The following is a 27,388-nucleotide window of genomic DNA, read 5'->3' as shown; positions in this document are numbered from 1 at the left end:
CCAAATGCGCACTAGCTAGTCACATTTCATGGGGGAGAAATCATGACTGTGAGCAGTGTATCATTTATAATCATCATAAACTGGTTAACATGCCTGGTAGAACTGCTTTTCTCGGCCCTGTATAGAAACCGCTCTGGTTGAGAAGAGAAGAATGGCACGGTTGTATGACCAGGCTTTCCTTTCTGAAAAGTTCGGCAGGGATCGTTTTCTTTTTCTTTTTTTTTTCTTGCATCCAGCCCCAAGCAAGCAGGAGCAAAGTGCTTTCCATCAAGAGAAGCAATCGAGTTACTTAACACCGAAGGGGTGTGCAGATGCTGCTGGGCTTCCTCACTTCGGGGCCTGGGAGTGTGTGAGGGGCAGGCTGACCAGCAGCGTTCACAGAGATCACGGAGGGCTCCGCAGGTCCTTCCTAAAGGACCAGACGCCAGCTTTGTAGGTGTTGGCTGAAAGGAAAGAGAACGGGGGCGCAAGGGGTCACCTACGGAGCAGCCTACAAAATATTCATCATAAAGGCCCCAAACAACGCACTCATTCCCTGGGGCTCTACCCAACTCACTGCTAGAGAGTGGATTCTGACTCACAGTGATCCTGTGTGACAGGGTGGACCGCCGCTGTGGGTTTCTGAGATGGGATGTGCTCATGGGAGTGGAAAGACTCCTCTTTCCCCCATGGAGTTGCTCATGGGTTTGAACTATTGACTTAGCAGTTCGCACCCCGGTTCATGACCTACTACACCGCCAGGGAGTTTCCCTGACAGAAGCACATGCCTAGTTTGCAAGCCATGGGAGAAAATGAAGGAATGGAAAATACAAACAAACATGCTGACTCGATACTGGCTCAGAGTGACCCTCCGGGAGAGAGGAGAACCTCCCCACGGGGTTGCCTGTCTTTACAGAAGAAGAAGCCACCTCATTCTCCCACTGAGCAGCTGCCAGCCTGATGGACAAACCTTCTTGTAACTGCTGTGGAGCCAAAGATTCAGCAATCAAAGGGGCATTGCTTGGTGAAAGGTCTCAACAGTTCCACGGACCTTGGTCTGCAAAGAAAATGTGCCCAGTGTGACTAGCAGAAGGCCATCTGCATAGCCCACAGACAGGTGCGCATGCATCCAAGGCCAGATGTAAGAACTGTCAGAGAACAGAATAGACATTCGAGCGTAGAAAATACATGGGCCCCTGAGATGCATGCATGAAGGTGATATGTTACATAGAATAGATAGGGATTCTATCTTTAATCAATACAATCAATCCGAGAAAGAATTTTTCACTATACCAGAAGAGTTTTCTCATTGTTAGTCCTTAATTAAGTTTCCTCAGACAGAAAGAAATAATGTTTGGTTATTACAGAATTAGGGTGGGCCAGACTTTACTACCAGGGAATACCTCTGGCAAATAGAAAGAGCTGTCAGATGATACATGGCAGAGCTAGTGATACAGAAAATTTGGGTCCCCAAAGTGCCGATAAAGTGCATGCTTGGAGCTCAGCACCATCACTTTCACACATGACACAGGCCATGTCTCCTTAAACAGCTATTTAAATGCCAACTGGTGTCTTGCTTATTACAGAGCACTTTGCCTCCTGAGCTGTGGCCACGCTGCCGGAGAAGCGTTGGATTGCTAACCCCTAGGTCAAACCCACCAGTGGCTCTACAGAAGCATGAAGAGCAGGCTGCTCAAGTAATCGACAGCCTCGGAAAGCCTTCCTCGGTCAGAATCAACTCGAAGGCACTGGGTCTGGGTTGCATGTGTGATATCCTTTGGTACTCACACACGAGCCTTGTAAGCGCGGGGCAAGAGGAGCATTGTTCAGATGAGGAAATTGAAGTTCAGAAACTCTGAACAAGTCAGAGGTGATCAAGATGAGACCAGGTGCCAGAATATTTGACTCTCAATTTAGTACTCTTCAGGGACATACGGACAGGTAAACCCTTGACACCAAGCACAGCATGCGGCATCAGACTGCTTGCTTCCTTGTTTGTCCGGCAAGACCCTGAAACCACCCAGCTATCTCTCACCAGCCTTTGTCATCAATTCATCTCCTGGGCTAAGGCTCTTTCTTTCAGAATGCCTCCTCTTGTCAGGTATCAGAGAAGTGAGCATTGGGTTTCTGTCCACCACTCACCCAAAGAGAGAGGGACCTACTAATATTTGGTAAGCCACCTGCCAGCAGGACCATTGTTCTTTATTAACAAGCCTCTCGTCCTCTGAGGCACACCTGGCTTACTTTTTGTTACCAATCTGCCTTTAAAACTAGAACTACTGACAGGCACAGCTCGCCATTTTCTTACCCAAATCTAAAAAAAATAACATCTTTAGCGCCCTTTCCCAGCTTTTTATTCCTTTTTAATCAGTTGTCACCGAATGGGCTTCTTGGGCAGAAATTGAGTGGAATGTGGCACGAGTGGATGGGAAGGTGATCTTGTTCATTCCTTGGCTGTGGCAGTTGTGAAGATCGGTGAGGCAATCACAGCAGCCCGGTTTCGATGGTGGCGGGTGGAAGGTGGTCACCTAGGGAGCCTCAGTGCATTCGTTTGAAAGGAAGCATGTTCAGATGCTCGAGTCTGAAAGCCCACGTGCAGAAGTGGGAGACTGCAGGTCTCTAAATTAACAGAAGTGCTAAGCCCGCAGGAGTCACCTGGGCTGTTTGACAGCGGTTTGAGCGTCTTGTCACTGCACTAACGCCAGCCAAGGAAGGGAAGCAGAGGTTGGAGTGGCATGCCTAGGAGTGAGGCCACCTCTCATAAGACTCGGGGCAACAAAAAATGGATTGAGGCAAAGGTGTCCCCATGGTAGCATCATGTCCCTTTACCTAAAGCAGTCTGTCCCTCCGGGGCAGAATATGTTATTTAGACTCTCCAGCATGCTCACAGAGCCCTGGTGAGATAGTAGGGTTATGCATTTGGCTGCTAGCCGCAAGGTGAGCAGTTTGAAAGCACCATTTGCTTCATGGGAGGAAGATGAGGTTTTCTACTCCTTTCGATAATTACAGTCCTGAAACTCCTGGAGGGTTGTTATGAATCAGAACTGACTCGATATCAGTGAGTTTGGTTTGGAGCATGCCCACAGTGGGAAGTGACTCTTAGATCTTTCAAGTCTTCTGCGAATGACATCGTGCTTAACTGGCCAATCAAATCCTAGTGAGGTTGCCTGGGCAGCCCCTGTCCAGTTCTGAGAGGGACTCAGTAGGCTAGGAATCTTGAGTCCCACTGTCTGCTCAGAGAAGGATCAAAGTCAGGAAGGGTCTCTGGATGCTTGTACAGGAAGTCCAAGATGCCTAGGATCATCAGTTAAAAACCAAACATGCAAACCTGAAACCAAACACCTTGCCATGAAGTCCAGCCTGGTCCATCGCTACCCTGTAAGACAGGACAGAATTGCCCTAGGCGGTTTTCAAGGCTGTTATTCACCCAGGCAAAGTGCCACCTCTTTCTCCAATAGAGTAGTTCAGTGGTCCTCAACCTTCCTAATGCCACAACCCTTTCATACACTTCCTCATGCTGTAGTGACCCCCCCCAACCATAAAATTATTTTTGTTGCTACTTCATAGCTATCATTTTGCTACTGTTATGAATCAGATGACCCCTGTGAAAGGGTTGTTTGACCCCCAAAGGGGTCGAGACCCACAGGTTGAGAACTTCTGGAGTAGCTAGTGGATTTGAACCATGACCTTTCAGTTAGCAGCTGAGTGCTTAACAGCAGTGCCACCAGGGCTCCTGAGTAACAGAGTTAGACATAATTATGGATAGCAAACAGGATAACTTGATTTTTCTTTTGTTTTCTTTTAATGAGCCAAGAAAAGCATGTGGGCTAATGAAAATATTAGTTATTTGCTGTACATTTTGGAAATGAGTGTTCTTTTTAAAGTTCAGGAGGCTGTCTGAGCATAAATATTTCAAAGAGTACACCATTAGTTCAAGCCAATCAATAATACAGCATCATCCTGAAGCTAAGGTACCAAATGAGAAGAAATGTACTCCTTCTACTTATTAGTGCAGAAGTTCCTATCCAAAGAGTTTGGGATTGATTATGGCAAGATAAGTTATCTTCACGGTTTTTCAATCAAAATAGTTATTTCTCAAACATTTCTAAGGCACATTGAAAGCTCAAGCTCACTGCCATCGAGTCGATTCCGACTCTGAGAGACTCTGTGGGTTTCCCGAGACTGTAATCTTTACACGCGTTGAAAGCCTCGTCTTTCTCCTGCCAAGCAAGATGGTGGTTTCGAACCGCTGACCTTACCAGTTAGCAGCCCAGCTGACAACTGCAAGCTTACTGCCAGCCCACGGGAAAGAATGCGCCTTCTTTTCACTCTGTTTCCTTTCACTTGACAGGCAAGCCAACTGCACGCGGACACGGACGCGGACGGCTGTGAGGCAGGATCTCTTGCGCAGCGCACGGGCCCAAGAAGCTGCACCACTTTAACATTTAGAGAAGACTCGCATTCCAGCGCGGGCCATCCGGCGTTTTGCTTTCCAAAGCCCTGGTGATCCCATGCGGACCTCTGGTAGAATGAGCAATGCAAAGCGCTGGCTGGGACTTGGCATGTCCTTGTTTGCCTGGGGATTGATGAACCTGACGACCGCCACTCTCCTGGGGACACCAGCTTCAGGAGGCCAGCTAGGGGCACACCTGGCAGACGAGCTGCAGTCCCACCAGCGGGCAAAGAGGAGTTGGGTTTGGAACCAGTTCTTTGTCCTGGAAGAGTACACGGGGTCGGACCCTTTGTATGTCGGCAAGGTGAGAACCAGCCCAGAGAAAGATAAAAGGGTCCAGAGGGTACTGGATGTTCGGGAACGCTCACCCAGCCTGGCCTGTGTGGAATTTTCCCACGGTGGCAATGTTATATGACTGCTGGGGAAATCAAAGGTTTTGCTTTGTCAGACACCAGTCAGCAAGACAAGCTTACCTCTGTTCTGAGGGCGGGGGCAGGGGGGAGTAGGTTTGGGTTTGGGGAGGCGCCTCCTTCGATGCATCCAGAGCCCCGCAGTCTCCCAAGAGGTGGCGCCACTTCAGTCTTTGGGGAAAGTGATAGGGCGAGAAAGAAGCTGGGAGCCGCTGTGGGGCCAGGTTTGTGTTTGCTTTCTTCGTGGGGTGGTTGCTTTTCCCCAAAGCATTTCACAGGGATTGCCTGAGGCCCAAATGGAATGGGAGGGGGGAAAAAGGGAATAAAACATCCTTCATTTCAGAAGACGCTACCTCGCAGGTGTTTCAGGACAGCCAGAGACAAACAGGGAATATATTTATAAATGTCCCACGTGACTCCCCCTGATTTATCTCTCTTGGTTTCTTTTTGAATCCTGGCTTTATCCTGGGGTGGCTTCCCTGGGATGTTAATCAGAGGTCATTTTGTGAGAGCAATCAAAGGAGAGAAAATGGGAGGCAGGGAGCTAATTGGCAAATGAAACCTTCGTTCAGAACTTAAGAAACTTAGACCCTGGTGGGGCACAGGAGGGAAGCAGTTGGGGTTGAGTCAAGACAACTGTGGGCTCAACCTCTGACTTTGCAAGGTACTTTGAGTGACTTTGGAAGATCAGCAAGACCTCTGAAGTGCCGTTTTCTCTAACATCAAATGGGGGATTCGTTGCTGTTTTGTAGTCATTGACTCAATGCCGATTCATAGTGACCCTGTCCCATGGGCTGTCATCTTCATGGGAGCAGGTTGACAAGTCTCTGCTCCCTCGGAGCCAGTGACCTTTCAGTTAGCAGCCAAACACTCAATCTTTGGACCCTAGGGCTCCATCAAACTGGGGTGTAAGGTGCTATGAATATTTGTCCAGAGTTGTCTGTACACGGTGAACCCTCATTCACATTCCAATCACGTGACCTAACTTTTGCCCCCTCCCCCCACCCACCTCTGGACTGAAAACCTGCATCCATTGTCCCTCAAGACCTCCCTACCAACTAAACCCAGTGGTTTCCTCTTTCAGATCCTTTCAACAGCAGGCTTGGACACTTGTGACCAGTCCTGCCTTTCTCGCTTGATGGCCACTCCAGTGCCCTGACCTTCCGCGTCCCTTCTCAGCTTCTCTTGTGGTCATGCTCCTTCCAGGACCCCAGTCGCTGGTGGTCTTATATGCTTCACCGTGACCCTCATCTCTGCCCACACTTGTTCTCTGGGTGCAGTCGTCTGCCCTGTGATTGTAGTAACATCGCTATGCCAATGGCTCAAACCCAATGGCTTCCATCTTTGACTTAGACCAAACATCTAAGCTTCACTCAAAAATCTTACTGCCTGTGTGATAGTGCCATGTGTATAACTCGTTGACATCCCAGACATGGCATGGCCAGTAAGGGAATCTTGTTTCCACCCCCAAACCTGGTCTGGCACCAAGAGTGCTGGCTGACACCCAGCATGTCTTAAAATCAGAGCTCGGGGGGCTGTTCTCTCTTTTCCCAGTCACACACTTTCTCTCCACCTGTAAATTTTATTCATGCTACGGCAGGATAACTCCTGAGTCCGTTGCTGCTCTCCTCTCCACTTCCACCATTATCTCTCACTTGCCCAAATACTTGACGCTTCCACTGTCTCCTGTCCCCACTCTCCGCCCTCCCAACAAGATCTGTGCACGTGAGTCAGATCGTGTCTTGCCTCTGAAGCTCTTCAGCTGTTTCCCGTCGTGCTTTAGATCACCCAAGCTCCTCACCTCAGCTCACCAGCCTTTCGAGGCAGAGCCCAGCCACCTCCTCGGCTCCCACCACATCTCCAGTGACTCTTTGCTCTGCTCTCATGTTTCAGGGATGTGGCCTCGGGTCCTAGAATGTTCTGGCCCCCAAATGAAAGGATTTCCCCCTGGCTTGTGGGAGAAAGATGAAACGTCCTACTTCTGTACACGGCTGTAGCCTCAGAAATCTATCGGTCCATTCTACCACATTCTATAGGGTCACTATGAGTCAGAATCGCTTTGATGGCACCGAATTTGGTTTGGTTTTGGATCTCTCTCCCAGTGGTTGGACTCCATCCTTTAGGACACAGGTAACTATAGACCTCTCTGGGCAATTCTCTAAGGCAGCATCTCTGGTAAACACTACCACTACCATTATTTTCTTCACGTCTCCAATCACCACTAACAGTATTTATGTTCTTTATTTACATGTTTATTGTGTGAAGCCCTGACTAGATTGTAAACTCAGTGTGGGCAAGGACCTGGCTCTAATGTTAACACCTAAAGCATACTCCAGCACCTATCACACAAAAGATGCTCAAAAAGGGACTTCCTAGATAAGAAAGGAACAGCTCTCACTAGGTGCAAGCCTGTGTTCGACAACACAAACAGCGGTCCCACCCTGTGCCATGCTCACACTTGTGGTTATGTTTGAGCCCAGGATTGCAGCTACTGTGTCCACTGATCTCATCAAAGCACTTCCTCTTTCTGTCACTGACCTTCTTCACCAAGGTTGTTTGGCTGGATTGACTAGAGAAACAGACGCAGTGACATTCATGTGTGTGAGAGAGAGCTTTGTGTCAAGAAGAAGTAGTCATATATCAGGAAAACATCCCATCCCAGTCAAAATCAAGTCCCTCAGTCCAATACTAGTCCTTAAGTCTGATACTACTCCATAAATTCCTCACAGCCCCCAATAGTGATGGCAAATGCAGAAACATCACTGGCCGGTGGGTGCAAAGTCATGTGAATCCAATGGCAGTGGCTCTGGCAGCTCCTCAAGTGACTCCATAGCAGGAAGGTAAAGACAGAGAGGGAGGGGGAAAGTTCCCAGGACCCTCCTTCTGAGGAGGTCATGCCCACAAGGAGACACCACCAGGCTATGACCTGATTGACAGGCTAGACTCCACCCGACACTTCCAAGTTGACATGAAATTATGTAACTATTACACCAGCCATGATATCCTTTTCCAGGGACTGGACTCTCCTGATAACATGTCCACAGTAGATGAGACATAGTCTCTGTATCCTCATTTCTAAGACACATTCTGGCTATCCTTCTCCGAAGACAGATGTGTTCTTTTGGCAATCCATGGTACTTCCCATGTTTATCGCCAACACTATAGTTCAAATGCACCATTCTTCTCCAGTTTTCTTCCTTCATTATCCAACATTCACATGATTGAAAATACCATGGCGTGGGGCGGATTCATCTTGGTCTTCAAAGTGACAGCCCTGCTCTGGCACCTTAAAGATGTCTTGTAAGGAAGACCTGCCCTGAGCAGTATGTTGTCTGATGTCTTGACTGTTGTTTCCATGAGCATTGCTTTTTAGCCCAAGCAAGGTGAAATCCTTGACAATTTCAAACTCTTCTTCACTTATCACAGATATTTATTGATTCAGTTGTGAGGATTCCTGTTTCCTTCACATTGAGTTGTTATACATGCTGAACACTGTAGTCTTTGATTTTCATCAATAAGTAGTTGAAGACCTCCTTGGCTTTAGCGATCAAGATCGTGTCATCTGGTTATTGCAGGTTGCCTTCCCCCAGTCCTGATGGCATGTTCTCCAGCATCTCAGATTGACTCAGCAGACAGAGTGAAGAAGTCTGGTCAAAGGATACATCTCTGATGCACACCATCCTATTTGAAACCTTGTTCTTAGAGATCCACAGCCTCTTGGTTCATGTGCAAGCTCAGCATGAGGATAATAAAATGTTCTGGAATTCCCGTGCTTCGCAATGTTATCCTGAGTTTGCTATGCTCTACACAGTTTAATGTGATTGTGTTGCCAATGAAATGTAATATATTTTAATATCTTTCTAGTATTTAGTATTCTCTGCTTTCACCCAAGATCCATCTGATACCCAAGACCCCATCTTCTTCGGAATCTGACTTGAATGTTTGGGAGGTCCATGTACTATTACAGTGGATTTTTAATTACTGTCAGCAAAATCTTACTTGCATGTAATATTAATGATAATGTTTGATAATTTTTCCTATCACTTGGATCAGTACTCTTTTAAATGGGCACAAATATTAATCTTTAACAATAGGTTGGCCCTGTAGCTATCTTCTAAGTTTCTTGGGATAGACTGGTGAGTGCTTCCAGAGGTGCATCAGTATTTTGGAACATTTCAGTTGGTTTTCTGTCAAATCCTCAGACCTTGATACTCTTACTCCATTCAGTGCAGCTTGGAATTTTCCCTTCAGTATGATCTGTTCTTGATCATATGTTACCTCTTGAAATGGTTGTGTACAATGACTCTGTATTCCTTCTGTCATCTTTTGATGCTTCCTGCATTGTTCAATAGACTCAGCGTTGCCACTTTAGACTTGAATTTTTTCTTCAGTTATTCCAGCTCTTCCCTTGAAATTTTCTATCTCCAAAAGGTATATCTGCATCTTTTAAAGTTGCCCACTGAAATTTTTTGTTTAGCTCTTTGATGTCAACATTTCCCCCCCATTTGCGTTAACTATTCTAAATTCAAGAGCACTTTTGGTCTTTTCTGTCTCTTCAATGACCTTTTGCTTTCTTCATGTATGAAGTTCTTGATATTATTTCACAAATCAGTTAGAGTTCAATTAGTCAACCAGTTCTTAACATGGTCTCTAAATCAGGTGCGGTATACCAAAATCATATTTTGGCTCTGGTGGATTTGTTTTAATTTTTGTCAACTTCCACTTTAACTTATACATAATCAATTGATGTTCTGTTCTACAGTCCCTCCCGGTCCTTGTTTTGACTGATGATATTGGGCTTCCACATGAATTGGTAGTCAATTTGATTCCTGTGGATCAAAGTGAATATTTATTAAGCGTTCAGTACAGTACCTGGTCCACAATGAGTTCTTAATCACCATGACTCAGTCGTGAGTAGTAGCAGTCGTACTACTAGTAGTAGTGGTAGTGGTGGTAATAGTAGTAATACTGTAAACTCTCCAACCACAGAAACCTGGCAGAGAAGGAAAACTCAAATGTTTTCCAGTAAAGGAATAATTGAAAAGTAGTAAGACTCCACTGTCAAAGGATGAAAACTTTCAAGACCTGGGAAAACAAGGCAACCCCATTGAGTTCCCGCTTTCACAGGTTTCATTGTAATAGTAAGACTAGTATCAGCAGTTCATGCCAGGAATTTGCAACTCACGATCACAATACGTAACAGAGCTGCCCATCTGCCAGCCTCAAACCCTGCGATGGTTCTTTGGTTTCTCCCTTTCTCTCTTTTCCTTCCTCCTTTCCTCCCTCCCTCCCTTCCTTCCTCTTCCTGTACAAATCTGTTCGTCCTTCCTGTTAAGAACTCCTTGTCAATGTCTCTTAGCTTCATCTCTTCCTCTCCAGGCTCTCCATCATCCCCTTTGGTCTTCATAATTAGATGAGCCCAGCAGGACCTCCCTGCCCCCACTGCCATGGAGAGACAGCCCCCTCCATTCTCCCCCTCCCCAGGGTTCGTCATATGTATCTCCTTGGAACTCATTTCCATCATTAATGTCGCTGTTCTGATGAAGAAGGCACTCTAGCCCTTAAATGCTTATCAGCAGTTCTTGCATCAAGTTCAAGGTTTTCCAGCAGAAAAGCCCTCTTACCCAATCCCACAATCTCTCAAATCAGGTCCAGGCCCCAGCCATGCTGGTCTCCTGTTTGGCCCCCAACACACACCACATTTGTCCCTCCCACATTTGTCCCTCCCCTAGACATGCCAGGACGTGCTGTCTGCCCTCCTCTCTGTTAAAGCACATTCAAAGTCTCCATGCTCTCTGCTTAAAGGAGGAGGTCACCATGTTATTGTGAGGTGAGGAGAATGAACTGCTTGTATGAAATCAGCCTAGGGCACTAGGCTCACAGGGGCTATGTTCACTGCCCAAAATCACACAGAAGGTGGCGGGAAAAGCCAGGAGAGAAGCTTCCATCTTTTGGTCTCTGAAGCCAATGCTCTCTCCTTGCCGATGCCCTGTGTGTGCAGAAGCCTTAGGTTTTGCCCTGAGCCTGCACAGACCAATGGGTGAATGGTGGGAGCCTAGACTGACTGCATCCTGAGCCTGAGCCCGGGTCTCTCTGAGCACCCTCTCTCACTCACGGTTAGCTATCCCAGCCCAGGGTGCTGGCCGCCCAGGCTTCTCAACAGCCATGACACTGGCACCCAGTGTCTGTCTTGAGCCTGCACTGAGTGTGTGACCACCCATGAAGATGACAATTATACAAGTGCCGAAGCACACACACACAAATACACTCTCTTTTGAAGGAGACTCAATGCCCTCTCATTCCCTTTATCCGTGGGGTCTTCAGCTTGTCCCAGTGGGTTCCCGGAGATGGCTGTTTGGAGAGGCGGCCCAAGTATTTGCTTATTACAGAAAGGAGTTTGGCAACAGTGCTGAGCTGTAATTGGTGTGGCCTTATACAATCCACACTGGGCTTCCCAGGGACAAGGTAGTGTCAAGTCGCTCAAGATTCTATTGACAGATGCAAGGGGGTGGGGGTGGGCATGCTGAGAGGATGTGCTGCTGCTGGCAGCTGCACTGCCAACCCCGACCGAAGGTAGGACCACACAGGAGTCTCCTGACCATAAGCTGTGGGCACTTAACTGCATGCTCAGAACGATGGGAGGCGTGGTGACAAAAAGAGTGAAAATCACCATTGTTTGCAACTTCCTAAAACAACAGGGTGTCTCACAATCAGCTTGTCCTTTGCCATCCTTTGCTGCTCATGAGGCTACAGATAGTAAAACAAAAGAATGATTAGGACAAGAAGGATTTTCTGCTAGGTCCTAGTCTGTCTCGGAGATAGGGCCAGGTTTGGGGTGGGGTGTTTTCCCAAGACTGTGCATAACGATGTTCTGGCAACTCCACTCCACAGGCCCCTGACCTTTCTCAGAACAGCCGATGCCCAGCCTGTGTTTGTGAAGTTAAATATGGGTCAGTGTGTGTGACACATTTTGATCACCCTGCCCATTTGCTGGTTGATCTCTAGCAAGGCTGCTAGTGTCCCTTCCTTGCCGCCTTCTCGGCCAAATGCCTGCTCTGGGCCTGGCAGCCCCTGAGACTGAATGCACGCGGTTGTGCTGGTTGAGACTGGTGACTCAGCTCTGGATCCACCTTTTCACACTCTGATTTGTGGCCCCGTGGCTGGGACTCACCAAACCACAATTGCTCCTTTGCCCAGCCAGCTTCCCATTTGGATCTGCCAGGAGGATGCATTAGAAAGAGACCAAGATGCTCCTCTCACTCTGCCAGCAGTTGGTTCCATGTTTTCTCCCACAGCCAACCTCATTACAAGCCCTCAGAAATAACAGCCCCCACCAGTCTGACAGACCCCTCCTCAGTGGGTAAGGTAGAAGAGATTATCTGCTTTAAGCTCTCGAAGCACCAGCCCAGGTGGGCAGCACCCTGTCCTCAGAAGACTCAGCGCTAACCTTAAAGTCCCCTTTTAAAAATTGTTAGGTTCCAAATGCTCCAACCTCTTCCTCTGTTCCCTTGGCTAGAGGGATCATAGCAGTATTCCTGAGTCAGCATCTGATACCTGGGTGCTCCCATGTAGCCTGTTCAATCCTCCATATTCAACTCTGGCTCCCTGATTGAATTGACACAATGATGCTCCTCTGAAGCCAGGCCCCTTCAAAGCTGGTTATGCTGTTGTCTCCCAAGTCCCCCTGCCTTTCTGTGGGCGGTCTCTTCCTCCTACCCTAGTGGCAAGTTCATCGGACGAGGAGAATCCACCAACATTGGGAGGTCCCTTGCTAAAATCCTCAGGTGCTCTGGTGGTATAATGTCATACGCATTGAGATGCTAGCTACCAGGTTGGTGGTTCAAACCCACCGGCTGCTCCACAAGAAGAAAATGAAGCTTTCTGTTCCCCTAAAGAATGACATCCTCAGAAACTCATAGGAGTAATCTTACCTTGTCCTGTGGGATTGGACAAAATCAACTCAATGGCAGCGAAGATTTTGCGGGGTTTTGTTTTGCTTTTGGCTAAAATTGTATGGCCAACCCAATGTTCAATGTCCAAACGTGCCACAAGAAGTTATAGATTTGCACTAGTAGAAAAGTTTTACAGACAGAGGATGCTCTCCCCTCAAAATAAACAACTCACCGGCACTGAGTCATTTCCAACCCAGGACGACCCTGTAGGATGAAGCAGAACTGCCCGTGGGCTTTATGAGAGCACCAAGAAACAACGGTGCCAGAGCTCTTGGAAGACACCAGCCTTCTCCAGCCCAGCTGCTTCGGGGTTCCCGATTACTTCCCCGGCTCACCGACACGCCTATGTCCTGCTGGCATTTCCAGGACAGACATGCTCTTTAAAAGTAATGGGGCTCTTCCTAGATTTCACTGGGAAAGCTCATCGATGTGCGGTTAGAGGAACAACTGAAGTGTGTTGGTGATCGATGCCCCTTATTCAATTTGAATTAACAGTGGCCCCATGTACCAGACCAGAACTGCCCCTTAGGATTTCCTGGGTCCGAATCAAAAGCCTTGGGCTTTGAGTTTAATCTTTACAGGCACAGATTGCCAGATCTTCTGCAGAGATCAAACCACCAACCTTTACAAGGGGGAGGCCCATATGAACAGAAGCAGAACCTAGAAATTATACACACATGCGCGCGCGCACACACACACACATACACACTAACATGAAGAGGAAATCAAATTGTTGTTAGGTGTCACCGAGTTGGTTTTGACCCATGACAACCCTATGCACAACAGAATAAAATTATAGTACACCAAAAAAGCCACGATCAGGTATTAGCTAAGATCCCCATTCCCTTTACACATGATAGCATTTCTAGGGAACTGAAGTCCGCCAGCTTCTCTGAAACAGTCATTTTCATCTGGTGAGATGAACTTTGCTAGATGGCCAGGGGGCTGTTCTCAAAAGTCAAGCAAGGGATTGATCTGCGTCCAAGTCAGTGAGAAATTGACACGGGGGACCAGCTACTCCTCCTAAGTCTCACCTGCATGTGACAACGCTCAGGCTCAGGATGAAGTGGAGAGAGGGAGCCTAATCTAGAAGCACAGGGTCTACGTGGCACAGGATGCAGCCACATCAGGTAGGTGGTTATACCCAAGTGAGTGATGGCACAGGGAATGCGGACATGTGGGGTATCTTCCAAGACAAAGGCCTGCTCCTGCAGCCGTGACCTGCACCATCTCTCAGGAATGCCCATGGTGGCCGAGCTTCCTATTCTTGATAGTCAGGGACATGGCTGAGAAGGAGAAATTCCAAACTATGAGAGCTCAGAGTTAGATTGCCTTTGGTGACTTAAATGGCTATCTGTTTCTGGAGGCCAGGTTATCCTGGTGAGGGAGGAATCTGTAAAGTGGAACTGAGGGAAGAAAGGAGAGGTGGGAGACAGTGTGTATGGGAAATGGAGATGTAGGACATTGGAGATGCTTGGTCACGGCCTTTTTGGGGGTCCTTAGGAGAATAATGGCTACCATCGAAAGCCATGCCCAGAGTTGGGAACAGAACCTGGTAGAGCAGGTGCTGTGTGACAGGCTGATGCCCACCCAGCACCTCCAAGGAATAAGGCCCTAAAGAGCTGGCTCCGTAAAGATGACCATCAAGAAACTCCAACAGGCGGTTCTAGTCTCTCGTACAGAATCACCCTGAGTTGGAGGCCACCACACAGGCTGTGTCTGTATTGAGAACAGAGGGGGCGTGTGGGGCCAGTGGGAACCCACCGAGTCTTGGCCTGTGTGTGAGAGGTGAGTCTGGCCTCAGGAAGACCAGGATGAGGTGGTGGGCAGTTCCTTCATGACTCACCATATCATGCCACTTGGCAAGGGGCAGGGGGAGAGATGGGCAGGTAGGAGGGCAATGAACTAAGGAGATACACGCGTACGTTGTTAGGACCTGATGGATGTGGGTCCAACCCAAGCCCAGCAAAGAGTGCCCCACGGCCTGGGCTGAAGGGACTCAGGAATGTTTGGTGCTCAGCAACCAGGCACATGGTACCCCATCCCTGCTACCAAGAAAGAGCCTTGCCCACAGTACAGGGAGAAGTGGGGAAGGGAGTAGAGGGGAGGAGATGCTCCTCTAGGGAAACGAGGAGCAAGAACTGACTGCGCCTCCTGACTTCCAAGAGCAGGCCCATGCTGCCTCAACAAGCTGTGGCTCCTGCTGGCCCCTGGCCTCTCTCCACGGGAGCCAACTGCAGACCAGGGCCATGTGAGCAGTCTCTCTGGCTGTCTGAGTTCCTGCTGGACCTTTCTCCCCTTCTCTCATCTTTTCTCTTTCTATCTCCCTCCCTCCCTCCCTCCCTCCCTCCCTCAGCAGCTTTGCCAAGTTGCTTCCCAGCTCCCTAAGATGAAAGGGACATGATGTCACAGAGGGTTTGGGCCCTACCCCTGCTCCATCCCTGCAGTGCTATTTCCTTGAGCTCTTACTATAAGGTCCCTATCTCTCTGTCACCACTAGTCTAGAAAGTTCTTCAAATTCTTCTGCCAAGACAGATGACAACAAAGTCTGCTGATGGGAAATCCTACCCAGCCCCTCTGACATCACTGGGGGGGGGAGGGGGTCACTCAGACTCCAGGGTCTTCCCAGCAGCCCGATTTCTACCTTCCTGTCGGTCACCCGATCATGCTGCCGTGGTCATGCTTTAAGCAGCAATCCATATGGTCAGCAATTCTAAGCCACCAGCCGCTCCTAAGGAGAAAGACAGGGCTTTCTACTCCCATAAAGATTTGGTCTCCAAAACCCCCAGGGGCAGTTCTCCTCTGTCCCATAGGGCCGCTGTGCATCAGCACCCACTTGACGGCAGTGAGGGAGCTGAGGGGTGTGTGGAGCCGCGTGGCGCAACAGTGAAGTGCTCCTCTGCTAACCCAAACATCAGCAGCTGGAACCTGCCAGCGACCCCGAGAGAGCAAGCTGTGGCAGTGTGTGTCTGCAGAGGCGGCGATCTCTGAAGCCCTGGGGGACAGGTCTACTCTGCCCCTCGGGGTCACTGTGACTCTAAGTCAAATGGACAGCAGTGACTGTGTTGTCTTTTGTTTGTTTGCTTCCCTGGCCTGCTTAACACTCACCCAGGGCAGGGCTTATACTGCCCTCTGAGGATCCCAGTAGGCTCACAAAACAGTTGAGTTGATAAATGCCATGTTCACTGTGTGCGTGCTCCAGAGTGTCCGAGCCTGTAAATCCCCATGAGAGCAGACATCCTCATTTGTCTTGCATGGAGGGATTGTTGGCTTGGAACCAATGACCTTGTGGTTAATAAAAAATGCTTCAAACTCACTGCCATTGAGTTAATTCTCACTCATACTGACCAGTAGAACAGGCTAGAAGGCCTGCGGCGAGTTTCTGAGACTGTAACTCTTTACAGGAATAGACAGCCAGTCTTTCTCCTGCAGGGTAGCTGGTGGTTTAAAACTGGTGACCCCAAGGTTAGCAGCCCAATGTGTAACCACTAAGCCACCAGGGTTCCCTTAACACAGTGGTTCTCAACCTTCCTAATGCTGCCACCCTTTCATACAGTTCCTCGTGTTATGGTGACCCCCCCAACCATAAAATTGTTTTCATTTTTATAACTGTCATTTTGCTACTGTTATGAATTGGGCGACTCCTGTGAAAGGGTCGTTTGACCCCCAGATGGGTTGCGACCCACAGGTTGAGATCCGCTGCTGTAATAGCTTGCTGCTTACACTACATACATACATACATACATACATACATATATACACATACCTATTGGTTAACTTTCCACAGACTTGTATAAACTGCATACATACGAATACATACATACATATTATGTTTTCATTAAAAATCCTTTGGATCCCTGTGCACCTCTGCCTGAGAACCTGCTTCCGAATGGAATGGGTTTGCATGGCCTGCAGGTAGACCTAAGGGGAACGGCTTTCTGTTCTGCAAACCACCAGCCGGACACCTCCGCTTGCTTAACACAGAACAGCAAAATTGAATTGTGGAAGAAAAAAGAATAATACTGTGCATGGAATGAAGAAATTCAGATTCTAAAAAGAAGTGGGAAGGGGAGGCGTGGACACAGGGCTATTTTTTGTCAGTTTTTTCCTCACAATTCCTGGCTCCGAGAAGCGCACAGCTCAGTTTCTCCCGGCAGCCAACACGCTGCTGCGTGATTTGGCCAAGAGTCGCGTGAGGTCACCTCCTGAATCAGTCACTACCTGCACAGCCAGCCTGGGGCAGGCATCCTGGGACTATAGCTCCTGGTGTCCTCTTGGGGTCCTTGGTACCTGATCCCCATACCGTACTGCCAGCAATGCCTGGGGCCACCTTCTGTAGCTTCTGCCTTTGGACAATACACAGCCAATAGCCCATGGGTTGCTGTGCCTCCTCTGCTGGAAGCGTGAGGGAGCAGAGACAATCTGGTGGGTTAATACCCTCTTGCCTATGCACACCCATCAGCGTCGAAATGGGCCCTGTTTACAGAGCTCCTATTATGGGAAAGACACTGGGCTAGGTGCTTAGCATACATTAATCTCTAATGACCACAAGAGCCCCCCCAAAGACAAGTGTGCACCCTGTGCTCCTCGGGGATAAGAGGAGGAAATTGAGGGCTATAAACGGTAAAGAACTTGTCAAGGGCACTCAGTTTGTAACTGGTGCTGGGGGCGGGGTGGGTTAAGCTTCGGGCTATTAACCACAAGGTCAGAAGTTCAAACCCACCAACCTCTCATCAGGAGATTTACAGTGTTAGACATCCACAGGGGTAGTCTGCCCTGCGCCCGAGGGCCGCCATGAGTCCAAATGGACTTGACCGTGGTGAGTGTGTCTTTGTTTTGAATTTATAGACAGTGCTACTAGGCAGATGAATTTGTTTTCTGGGCTCATGTTGGTTGTTGTTTTTTTTTTATAAACTTATCTCATGATCTTAGTCCCTGAACTACACGAAGTCCTAACTACCCTAGCAACGACTGAGTTAGTGGGGGCTAGCTAGCTTCATTTAGCTATTTTGTTGTTGTCCCTTGAGAGAAAGAGAGAGAAACTGTGATCCTGTTGTTGTTATTCAGTCCTCCCTAGTCAGTTCCAACTCATAAGGACTGGAGTACCATAGATTGAAACACTCCTCAGGTCTGTGCCATCCTCACAATTGCTGTTCTGCTTGAGTCCACTGTGGCAGCCACTGTGTCAGTCCATCCCGTTGAGGGGCTTCCTCTTTGTGGCTGACCCTCGAAGCTTCCCCAGGCATCCTGTCCTTCTGCAGGGACCGGTCCCTCCCGACAACATGGAGAGAACACGACATGATGGGTTTGTTAGCTCCACCATGGATGGGAAGAACACAAGAACAAACTTGCCTCAGAAGGAGCACAGCCAGAATGTCCCTCGGGAGCACGCGTTCTCCTGCCAAGAGAGGTTTGTCCTTCATTCTAGCCAACCCCAGGGATGTCCAAAGAACCCACAGGCAAACACACCCATCTTCTTTCCATCCGTATACACTGTCGGCAAATCCAGATCCAGAAACGCATGGGTGGATTTAGCCTAAAAATATCATCCCTGGACTTCTTTCTAGTCATTACCAAGTGGTCTGGGAAGGACAGTCTTGGGCTGGGCATGCACGCCTGGCTGGATAGAGCATGTCCCCAACTCTGCTTCCATGTTTAGCTCTGGGTGGCTTGATGATGAGCCCGAAACTCCCCCCACCAGGGTAAGCAACGATGGTGACAAAGAATTATAGTCAGGAGTTAAATTCCTTTGACGTCTGAAAGATTCCTAGGATCACAACCAGGGAGCGAGTGCTACAGAAATCCCCAGAGGTCCCTTAGCATCTCTGGGATAATGGCCGTAACCACATCTGAGCTATTTCAGTTTTCCAACCAACCTGAGTCTTCAAGACGTTTTTGAAACTTCAGAACCTATTTCACAACAAATATCCTTAAAATTGCTTGGTGTCTAGGCTTAGCCCTTTTGCCTTTTTCCGGGTATGACACATCTGGTCAGCAGAAACGCTGATAAGGAAAGATTGGCTCCTCCTGACCAGATAGGCTCCTGCCCACAGGCCCCCTCACTGGGGCCAGCATTCTCCAGGAACCCCATTTCTCAGACTTTCTAGCACAGCAGTGAATGTAGGGTGCTGGACATCCCTTGGTTAGAGCATCCACCTGCTAACTGAAGGCTGGTGGTTCGAGCGAGCCCACCAGCCGCTCTACAGGAGAAAGATGCGACAGTCTGCTTCTGTAGACATCGACCGTCTCAGAAGACCTAGGAAGCAGTTCTACTCCATTTTCTAGTTCAGCGGTTCTCAACCTGTGGGTTGTGACCCCTTTGGGGGTTGAATGACCCTTTCACAGGGGTCAACCTGTGGGTTGTGACCCCTTTGGGGGTTGAATGACCCTTTCACAGGGGTTGCTGGATTCATAACAGAAGCAAAATGACAGTGATGACATAGCAACGAAAATGAATGTATGGTTTGGGGTCACCACCATATGAGGAACTGTATGAAAGGGTCACGGCATCAGGAAGGTTGAGAACCACTGTTCTAGGCAGAGGTGGGAAACCTTTTTTCTGCCAAGGGACATTTGCCTCTGTATAGTATCAGGCCTGTGATGGCTGAGACGGCTTCTCTTTGGTGAGGTGTGTGATAGGCGCTGGTATGGATGATTCCGTGGGCCTCATATGGCCGGCAGACCAGAGGCTCTTCGACCCTATTCTAGGCTTGGCTCTGAGTTGAATCCGCTCAGTAACGGTGAGTTTGTGTGTTTCTTTGTCTATTCTTCAACTTGTATTTTTTGAAACAATCAAGTCCAATGCTTGTCAGTTCTTTGCAGACAGACTTTGTAAACTTTGGAGTGTGTGGGGGATTCTTCCTTGAATGAATCTATGAGTATGTTTGAGCTGTACATATTACACACGCCAATTTTTTTTCATTTTTTTCCTGCTTTTTTTTCACGTCAATTTTTTTAAATGAAAAAAAAAAACCCCAACATTCTTTCAATTTGAAGGGCGGTCTTAAGTTCGGCACCACACCGATGTCCCTAGCCTGTTCCTCCCCAAATGCGACTCTGGTGCTCTCTCCCCAGCTTCACTCGGACATGGACAGGGGGGATGGGTCCATCAAGTACATCCTGTCTGGAGAGGGCGCAGGCATCGTGTTCACCATTGACGACACCACAGGGGACATCCACGCCATCCAGAGGCTGGACCGTGAGGAGAGGGCCCAGTACACCCTGCGAGCCCAGGCCTTGGACCGGCGGACAGGCCGGCCCATGGAGCCCGAGTCTGAGTTCATCATCAAAATCCAAGACATCAACGACAACGAGCCCAAGTTCCTCGATGGGCCGTACGTGGCGGCTGTCCCAGAGATGTCTCCAGTAGGTAGGTGGCGATGTACCGAGCCTCACAAGCAACCACTGCAGATGGGGTGCATCCACGAGGGTATCAGCACATGTGCAGAGGGGCACTTGTGTAGGGGACCAGCCTCCCCACCACAGAAGGGGTCCAGAGGATGGTTGTGTGATTGAGGGGTGAGATAAAGAGACAGCAGACAAGGGCGCACCTTCTTCCACGATGGCCGGAACCAGAAGGAGACCACCCTTTACTGACCCACAGACTTAGATAATCTCAGGTAAACTCATACGTCACAGGAAGGGGTGTATTAAAAGCATATGCATAACATGAGGGGATGAGCTAGGGTTATACACACTATAGGAATGGGTTGTCCTAGAGCAGCGGTTCTCAACCTGTGCATTGCAACCCCTTTGGTGGTAGAACAACCCTTTCACAGGGGTCACCTAAGACTTTCAGAAAACGCTTATTTCCCACGTCTTTTTGGTTTTTTAAGCATACTATCGCAAAATAGCAATGTAGTTTACCGTTGTTATATTAAGACCATTACCCATGCTACACCATGCTTCAAGGCAAAATTTCATTTAATTTTAATTAAAAATAAATATTTCAATGTATAATTACATATTATTTTTTGATGAATCACTATGCTTTAATTATGTTCAATTTGTAATAATGAAAATACATCTTGCCTATCAGATATTTACATTACAATCCATAACAGTAGCAAACTTACAGTTATGAAGTAGCAACAAAAATAATGTTATGGTTGGGGGCACCACAACATGAGGACTGTACTAAAGAGTCACAGCATTAGGAGAGTTGAGAACCACTGTGCTGGAGGCATACATGTGACAGGAAGGCACAAGGTAACAAGGGCAGGCTCTAGAGTCAAGTTGGCAGCCTAACCTTATTCTCCTGAGTTGGCTTGACCTTAGGTGTCTTTGAGCTCTTCCCCAGGGGAACAATCTAGGATCCTTAGCAGAAATGAGTGGGCCCTACTTGAGTGGGACAGACAGTAGGGTCTGATTGCTTTTGATGGCAGACAACCTTCAGGAGGATAGCCTTTAAGCAACCTTAAACTTATAGTAAGCAACCATGTGTTTGCAAACAGCACCTTAAAGTTGGCATTATGATAGGGAGACACTGTGAGGAATAACTTAGGAGACTATGACTGGAGCGCATGTCCAATCCATGAACAAGAAGGTTCCCTTCATAGGAGCCTCGACCTCCCAGACTCCTTCACGCCTTAGTGTTGAGTTTGTCTGCATACACTCTCTTCCTGGTTCTGTTTCCCACACACTCCCAGTGCTGCGAAAGGAGCCCAGAGCTGACCCAGAGGGGTAGCCAAGCCCTCCATCGAATGTACACACTGGACTCAGCCAGAATCCAAAAATGAGCCAACTGTTGTTATCGTTTCCACATCTTTTTATTAAGGTAGATAAGTAAGTAGGTAGATATATGACAGGTATTTGATTCCTAAGATTTTTTTATTCATAAAATGTTTGATTTATTTTGGTCATTATCAAGAGGGCCCTCATGAGCCAAAGGCTGTGTTGTGCTCACTGGTTACTAAGAACTGACCAGACAAATAACTCACGTGTGTGTGTGTGTGTGTGTGTGTGTGTGTGTGTGTGTGTGTGTGTGTGTGAAACGAACTTGTACATCACCAAAGAATCAAAGTCCACTTCCATTTTACTTTTCTTCCTCAACGGAACCACTCATCCCAATGGTGAGATCTGAGGGGTTAGGAATCAGGAGGGTGTTGAAGGCTGTGATCAGTTCTGAGTCTTCAAAAGTGCAACCAAACAAAATAAAAATATAGATGCTAGAGAGAATGGTTGCTTGGGCAGGTAGATAAATAAGTAGGTAGGTAGGGTAGGTAGGTAGGTGGACACAAGACAGGCAGAAGTGCTTACATCCTAAAATGTTTGCTTCATTTTTATCGTCATCAAAAGAGCTATGACAAGCCAAAGGCTGTGGTGCCCAGGCAAATAACCCCCACAACACAGGGGCATGCTGGGAACTTGGAACCCAGCTTAGACAAGGGGTTCTCCCACGGACACCTGACCACACACTCATCATTAATGTCAGGCTGCCTCTGCAGGGCTGAATCTGGCCACTAGCAGGTCGACTCCAGCAGGTTTCTCTGTCTCTCTTTCTCAGGGACCTCTGTTATCCAGGTGACGGCCACTGATGCGGACGACCCAACCTACGGCAACAGTGCCCGGGTGGTGTACAGCATCCTGCAGGGCCAGCCGTACTTCTCGGTGGATTCCAGAACAGGTACCAGCCCCAGCAGCCCCAGGACTGCTTTGCCTCCTGATCATTCATAGCAATTTTGTGAGAAGGGCCGTGGGCCTCCTGCCCAATGACCTTCCATGGAGCTCCTGACCTGAGAAGGTGCTAGAAGCTTTGAGCCTGCCCCGTGAGTCAGCGCAGGCTATGCAAAGATGGCGCATCATGTCTGACAGAGAAGCCAAAAGACCGCCTGCCCAACAGCCTCCTCTCACTGACCTCCCAAATCCGGTGGTGCTATTTCTTCCCTGACAAGCTCTCAGAAAACCTGAGGGGATTAACTCGCTAACCTGGACCTGTGACAGCACTAGAATCATGGGTTTTGAAACAAGAAAGGACTTTGGGGGAACTTGAGAGCTAACAAGGTTCATCTCATGGTGGGTGAGCCCCCAGACACATGGTCAGACATGCTTTCCATGGAAACTGCCCTGCACTAAGCAGAGGGCAAAGCCCGAGCGGATGGTTGCTGGGCAGGTTTGGATGAGGGAACACAGAGTGCTGACCACTGGACATTGCCTCCGAGCAGGCCCTGGGTCGGCAGCTTTAACAAGGAGTCCAGACAGTGGGCTGGGTCTTCCTGTCCAGGAGGGAACAAACCAAGAGAACTTCCTTCACATTTACCCAGGAACATGGGCTAATGGAGCCCTGGTGGCATAGTGATTACGCAGTGGCCTACTAACTGCAAGGTCAGCAGTTCAAAACCTCCAGTTGCTCCACAAGATAAAGATGAGGCTTTCCACTGCCATGGAGCTACAGTCTCAGAACCTTCCAGGTCCAGTGTGTCAGTCTGAGTAAATTAGGGAAACAAAGCCACAGGAACTCACATATGTATAAGAAAGAATTTTCTACAAAGGGCGAGCTTACCTTCAGAAAGCATCCCAACTTTGTCCAGTCCAAGCCCATAAGTCTTTCTTAGCCCATATGTCCGACATGATCTAGAAAGTCTTCCTCAAACTCACAAAACACATACAATGATGCTGAATGCAGGAGGATCACAGGCCAGTGGGTAGAAAGTCTTTGAATCCAGAAGTGGTGCCAGCATCTCAGCGCTGGCACAGGTATACACGCGGCTTCTCCAGCACCCAGGGCTGCATCAGGGGAGGACCATGTGGCTTCTCCTCAGGGATGTCTCACAGCAAGTTAACCTTGCCAGCTAAAGCAGAGAACTGGCTAAGACAGCAGCACCCTGGTCCGACATTCACAAAGCAAGAGACAAGTGAACTAGAACAAATGGCGAGGTTCACTGAGCCATTTCTCTCTCTGCCCTTCAGTTAAGCTGCCCTTCAATTAATCCTGTATGTGTTTCTCAGCCAGGTTGGCACAATAAACCTTAACTAGCATGGCCAGTTCCACCCTATTCCTAGAGGGTTGCTATGGGTGAGGATTGGCTCGAGGACAGCGAGTGGATACAGGGACGAAAGGGGTTGTTTGTTTGTTTGTTTGTTTGTTTGTTTGTTTGTTTTCTGGAGGTCCAGGGTGGGACAAAGGGTGAGCAAACTCAGTTGCCTACCCCAAAGGCATGCTGGTTGGGTCTGCCCAGAACTACTGGGGAAGAAATTCCTCTCAATCTACTTCTGAGAAACCACAGAATTGAAAACCCCGGAGAGACCATCTCTCCTGGCCACGTGGAGTGCCTGTGAGTCAGAGGACTCGATGGCAGCGGGTTCTGAGACAGTCTCTCTGAAGGGTCGCGAGCCTTTTGGAGGGGGGCAGCATCATTCCTGTATCACCATCTTCGGGCACCCCCACCAGGCCATCTCCCTTTTCAATGTACATTCTTGAACATCAATCCACTTGATCCAACCATCTGGTGAACTTGGGGATTCGAAACAAACTCCCACTGCCATTGAGTGGATTCCCACGCACAGCAACCATACAGGACAAGCCTGCTCCTAGGGCTTCCGAAGCTGTGGATCCTTCCTGGCGCAGAGGGCCTCCTCTTTCTCCCAGGGAGCGGCTGGTGGGTTCCATCCCCGGACCTGGGGTTCTCGACCTCGTGCATCTGTGACCCAGGGTGCCACCAGGAGAGAGAAAAGAGAGGCTGCCCACACATTTCCATTTGTAACTGACCGGTAGGACTGATCATGATGATCATTTCCCATTAGTCCAAAGGGAACCTGGGCATCCAGAGAATCCCATCATAAAAGCAGGAAGCGCGGAGTATAAATTAGGAGGAGGGAAGAAACAGGGCCTTCTAGAGGACAGTAACTTTCCCAAGCTCACCAGGTGGGAAGAGGGCAACGTGCCGCTCGTCTCCTGAGAAGGGTCTTACATGACAATGACAACTCCCAAGGTCAGCTATTGTGCTAAGGCCAAAGATTCATGGAACAAGGGTGACGCTGCGTGCCCGTGCGGCCCGGTCAAAAAGCGAACGCTGCACATTTCATCTCCGCACGGTTTTGCTATATATAATATAATCTGTGCATAAAAGGGGCTGAGTTCAGGGAGGCAGTGCTCCCAGCCCCTTCTCTTTTCAAGCAGAAGGTCTTCTTGGCCAAGCATCCTGCTGTAAAGTTGAAGTAAATGAGCCCTGAATCCTTGCCTGGGGTTGCACACACAGCCCAATTCCTCTAAGTCAAAGGCTAAATGGGAGTCCATATCTCCATCCCCAGCAGGATCAAAACAACGTGTTGAAGTGGATTTTCATTTTAGACCCCCTCCAGGCTAGCAGTAGGAGCCTTGTGGTGGACAGCCAGCAGTGTGAACCCACCGGCGCTCCTCAGAAGAAAGACCGGGCGGTCTGTTCCCATAAAGAGTGACAGACTCGGAAACCCATCGGCGCAGTTCTTGTCCTTCCAATAGGTCTCTGTGAGTCAAAATTGACTCGATGGCTGTGCGTTTGGGTTCTGGAACAGATGGGCTGCTAACGACAAGGTCAGAGGTTCAAACCCACAGGTGCTGCAATGGAGAAAGTTGGTACCGGCCCCATGAAGAGTTACAGCCTCAAAGCCCCACATGGGTAGTTCTCCTCTGTCCTGAGAGTCGCCAGGAGTGGGCATCCACTTGGTGGCAGTGAGTTTGGTTGGTTGTTCATCACCCTGCATGGTGACACATCTGCCCTGGGGAAGTTCAGGCCTGATGCATATAACACACAGGGCACCTGCCTCTTCGGGGAATTCGGGAGCACAGAGGTAGGCAGAAGGTAACCCAACGGAAGGCAAAGCTAACTAAAGGGACATCGGATCAGAACTCCACCCTTACTTGCAGGTGTCTGGGAGGCAAAGGAGGAAAAGCCACCTAGGAAAATGAGTTTCCTAAAGAAAAGGCATTCACACTGTTAGGGCTTTCGAGGTCTGAGGAAAGAAAGGACGGAAAGGGATCCTACGAATCCCAGATTTACAGACGCACAAGGCCTTGTTTTCAGGGCACGAAGCCCGGTTTTCTGGGGTGAATCCGAGCAGCCCACATCCGCGGGGGGGGGGAGGGGGGGGACCAGGTCCATCCGAGGGGCGCTGCTGCCACCTGCTGCTCCACTCCGGTACTGCAGCCCGCGGAGCCCGCCGGGGTGGGGGGGTGGGGGGGGCCGCAGCAGACCTGTGCGGGATTCGCCTCGTTGCAGAGGCGATTCTGACCTTGTGCAAGTTTAGCACAACATGTGAGACGTGCATTTCGGCTTTAGATGTAAAGAAGCATAGATGCAGTCGTTTGAAAACGAGTGCGTGGGTGTGGGTTGGTTTGCAAAACCAAAGGCCCTTGTGTCCTTCAGGTGTCATCAGGACGGCGCTGATGAACATGGACAGGGAAGCCAAGGAGTACTATGAAGTCATTATCCAGGCCAAGGACATGGGCGGGCAGCTGGGAGGCCTGGCTGGGACCACAACTGTCAACATCACCCTCTCGGACGTTAATGACAACCCTCCACGCTTCCCGCAGAGTGAGTACCTGGCCTGTAAGCTCTACTCCCGCCAGGGGCGCTGCTGAGGCCCAGTTAACTGGAAAGGCCTCTGGACCCTGCTTATGTCCCATGATGCCTGCACTCCTTCCCTGTCACCTAACCATCGCCCTTTGGCGCCCCAATTCCCCACAGCACCCCAACTGTGGTTCTCGGAAGACCACCTCCTCTAGGAGCTGTTTGAGTATTACCTGAATAAGACAGGGGGTAACACATTCACTCACCTGCTAACCAAAAGGCTGGGGGTTCAAGGCCACCCAGAGATGCCTCAGAAGAGAGACCTGAGGATCTACTTCTGAAAGCCATCGGAAACCCTAGGTCACACAGTCCTGCCCTGTCCCACATGGTGGAGTGGCCGTGGGTCTGGCTCAAACTCATGGACGCAAGTGTCAGAGGGTCATTTTAAACATCTGTTCCAAATCATCGTCACCACCACCACCCACACATTACAAACTAAGGAATGATGGGGAGTACAGTAGACATCACACCATCACAAACCAATGGAATAGCTTAGCTTTTTCTCACTCCCTCCCAGACAAATTGTTGCCCTCTAGGGCGAAATCTCCCCGCCCTTTGGTCATGCATGTCAGACCAGCATGGTGGTACCGTGTTAATGCATGGGGCTGCTAACTGCGAGGTCAGCAGTTTGAAGCCCCCCACAACTCCGCAGAAGAAAGACAAGGCTTTCTGTGTCCATAAAGATGTAGTCTCAGAAATCCACACGGGCAGTTCTAACCTGACCAACAGGGTAGCCATGAGTCGGAATTGACTCAGTGGCAGTGAGTTTGGTGACTGGAGCTGGACAATGCATAAGTTGAAATGAAGCCAAAGCTGTAGACACACCAACCCAGATGGCAGCCATAAGTCGTCATATCCCAGGTGTGCACTGAGCATCTGCTATGTAATCACACAAGAGGTGGGGGTGGGGTTAGAGGAGAGGCTGGAACTCCAGTGCCTGCTCCTATAAAGCATAGCTCCCACCTGGGGAGCAGAGGTGCTAGACCCGCACAAGGCAGACCAGTGCCACCTGAGCTGTTCAGAGTGGTGATTCACAATGAGCAGAGC

At 49.1% G+C, this 27,388-nt stretch overlaps 1 protein-coding gene across 1 annotated transcript in view; it reads left to right on the top strand.

Moving 5' to 3' along the window:
- Positions 1–4,490: 4,490 nt before the first annotated feature.
- The window catches only part of CDH20 (cadherin 20), a 70,604-nt gene continuing 47,706 nt past the window's right edge, over positions 4,491–27,388 (top strand). The window contains exons 1-4 of the mRNA XM_075532721.1: positions 4,491–4,736; positions 19,869–20,163; positions 22,300–22,419; positions 26,138–26,305. Of these exons, the coding sequence (XP_075388836.1) occupies positions 4,491–4,736; positions 19,869–20,163; positions 22,300–22,419; positions 26,138–26,305 (829 nt within the window). The remainder of the gene's footprint in view (positions 4,737–19,868; positions 20,164–22,299; positions 22,420–26,137; positions 26,306–27,388) is intronic.

The sequence above is a fragment of the Tenrec ecaudatus genome, chromosome 15 (assembly GCF_050624435.1).
Source record: "Tenrec ecaudatus isolate mTenEca1 chromosome 15, mTenEca1.hap1, whole genome shotgun sequence".
Classification (NCBI taxonomy): domain Eukaryota; kingdom Metazoa; phylum Chordata; class Mammalia; order Afrosoricida; family Tenrecidae; genus Tenrec; species Tenrec ecaudatus.
Note: the sequence above shows the minus strand (reverse complement) of the source record. Positions and strands in the feature narration are given on the sequence as shown.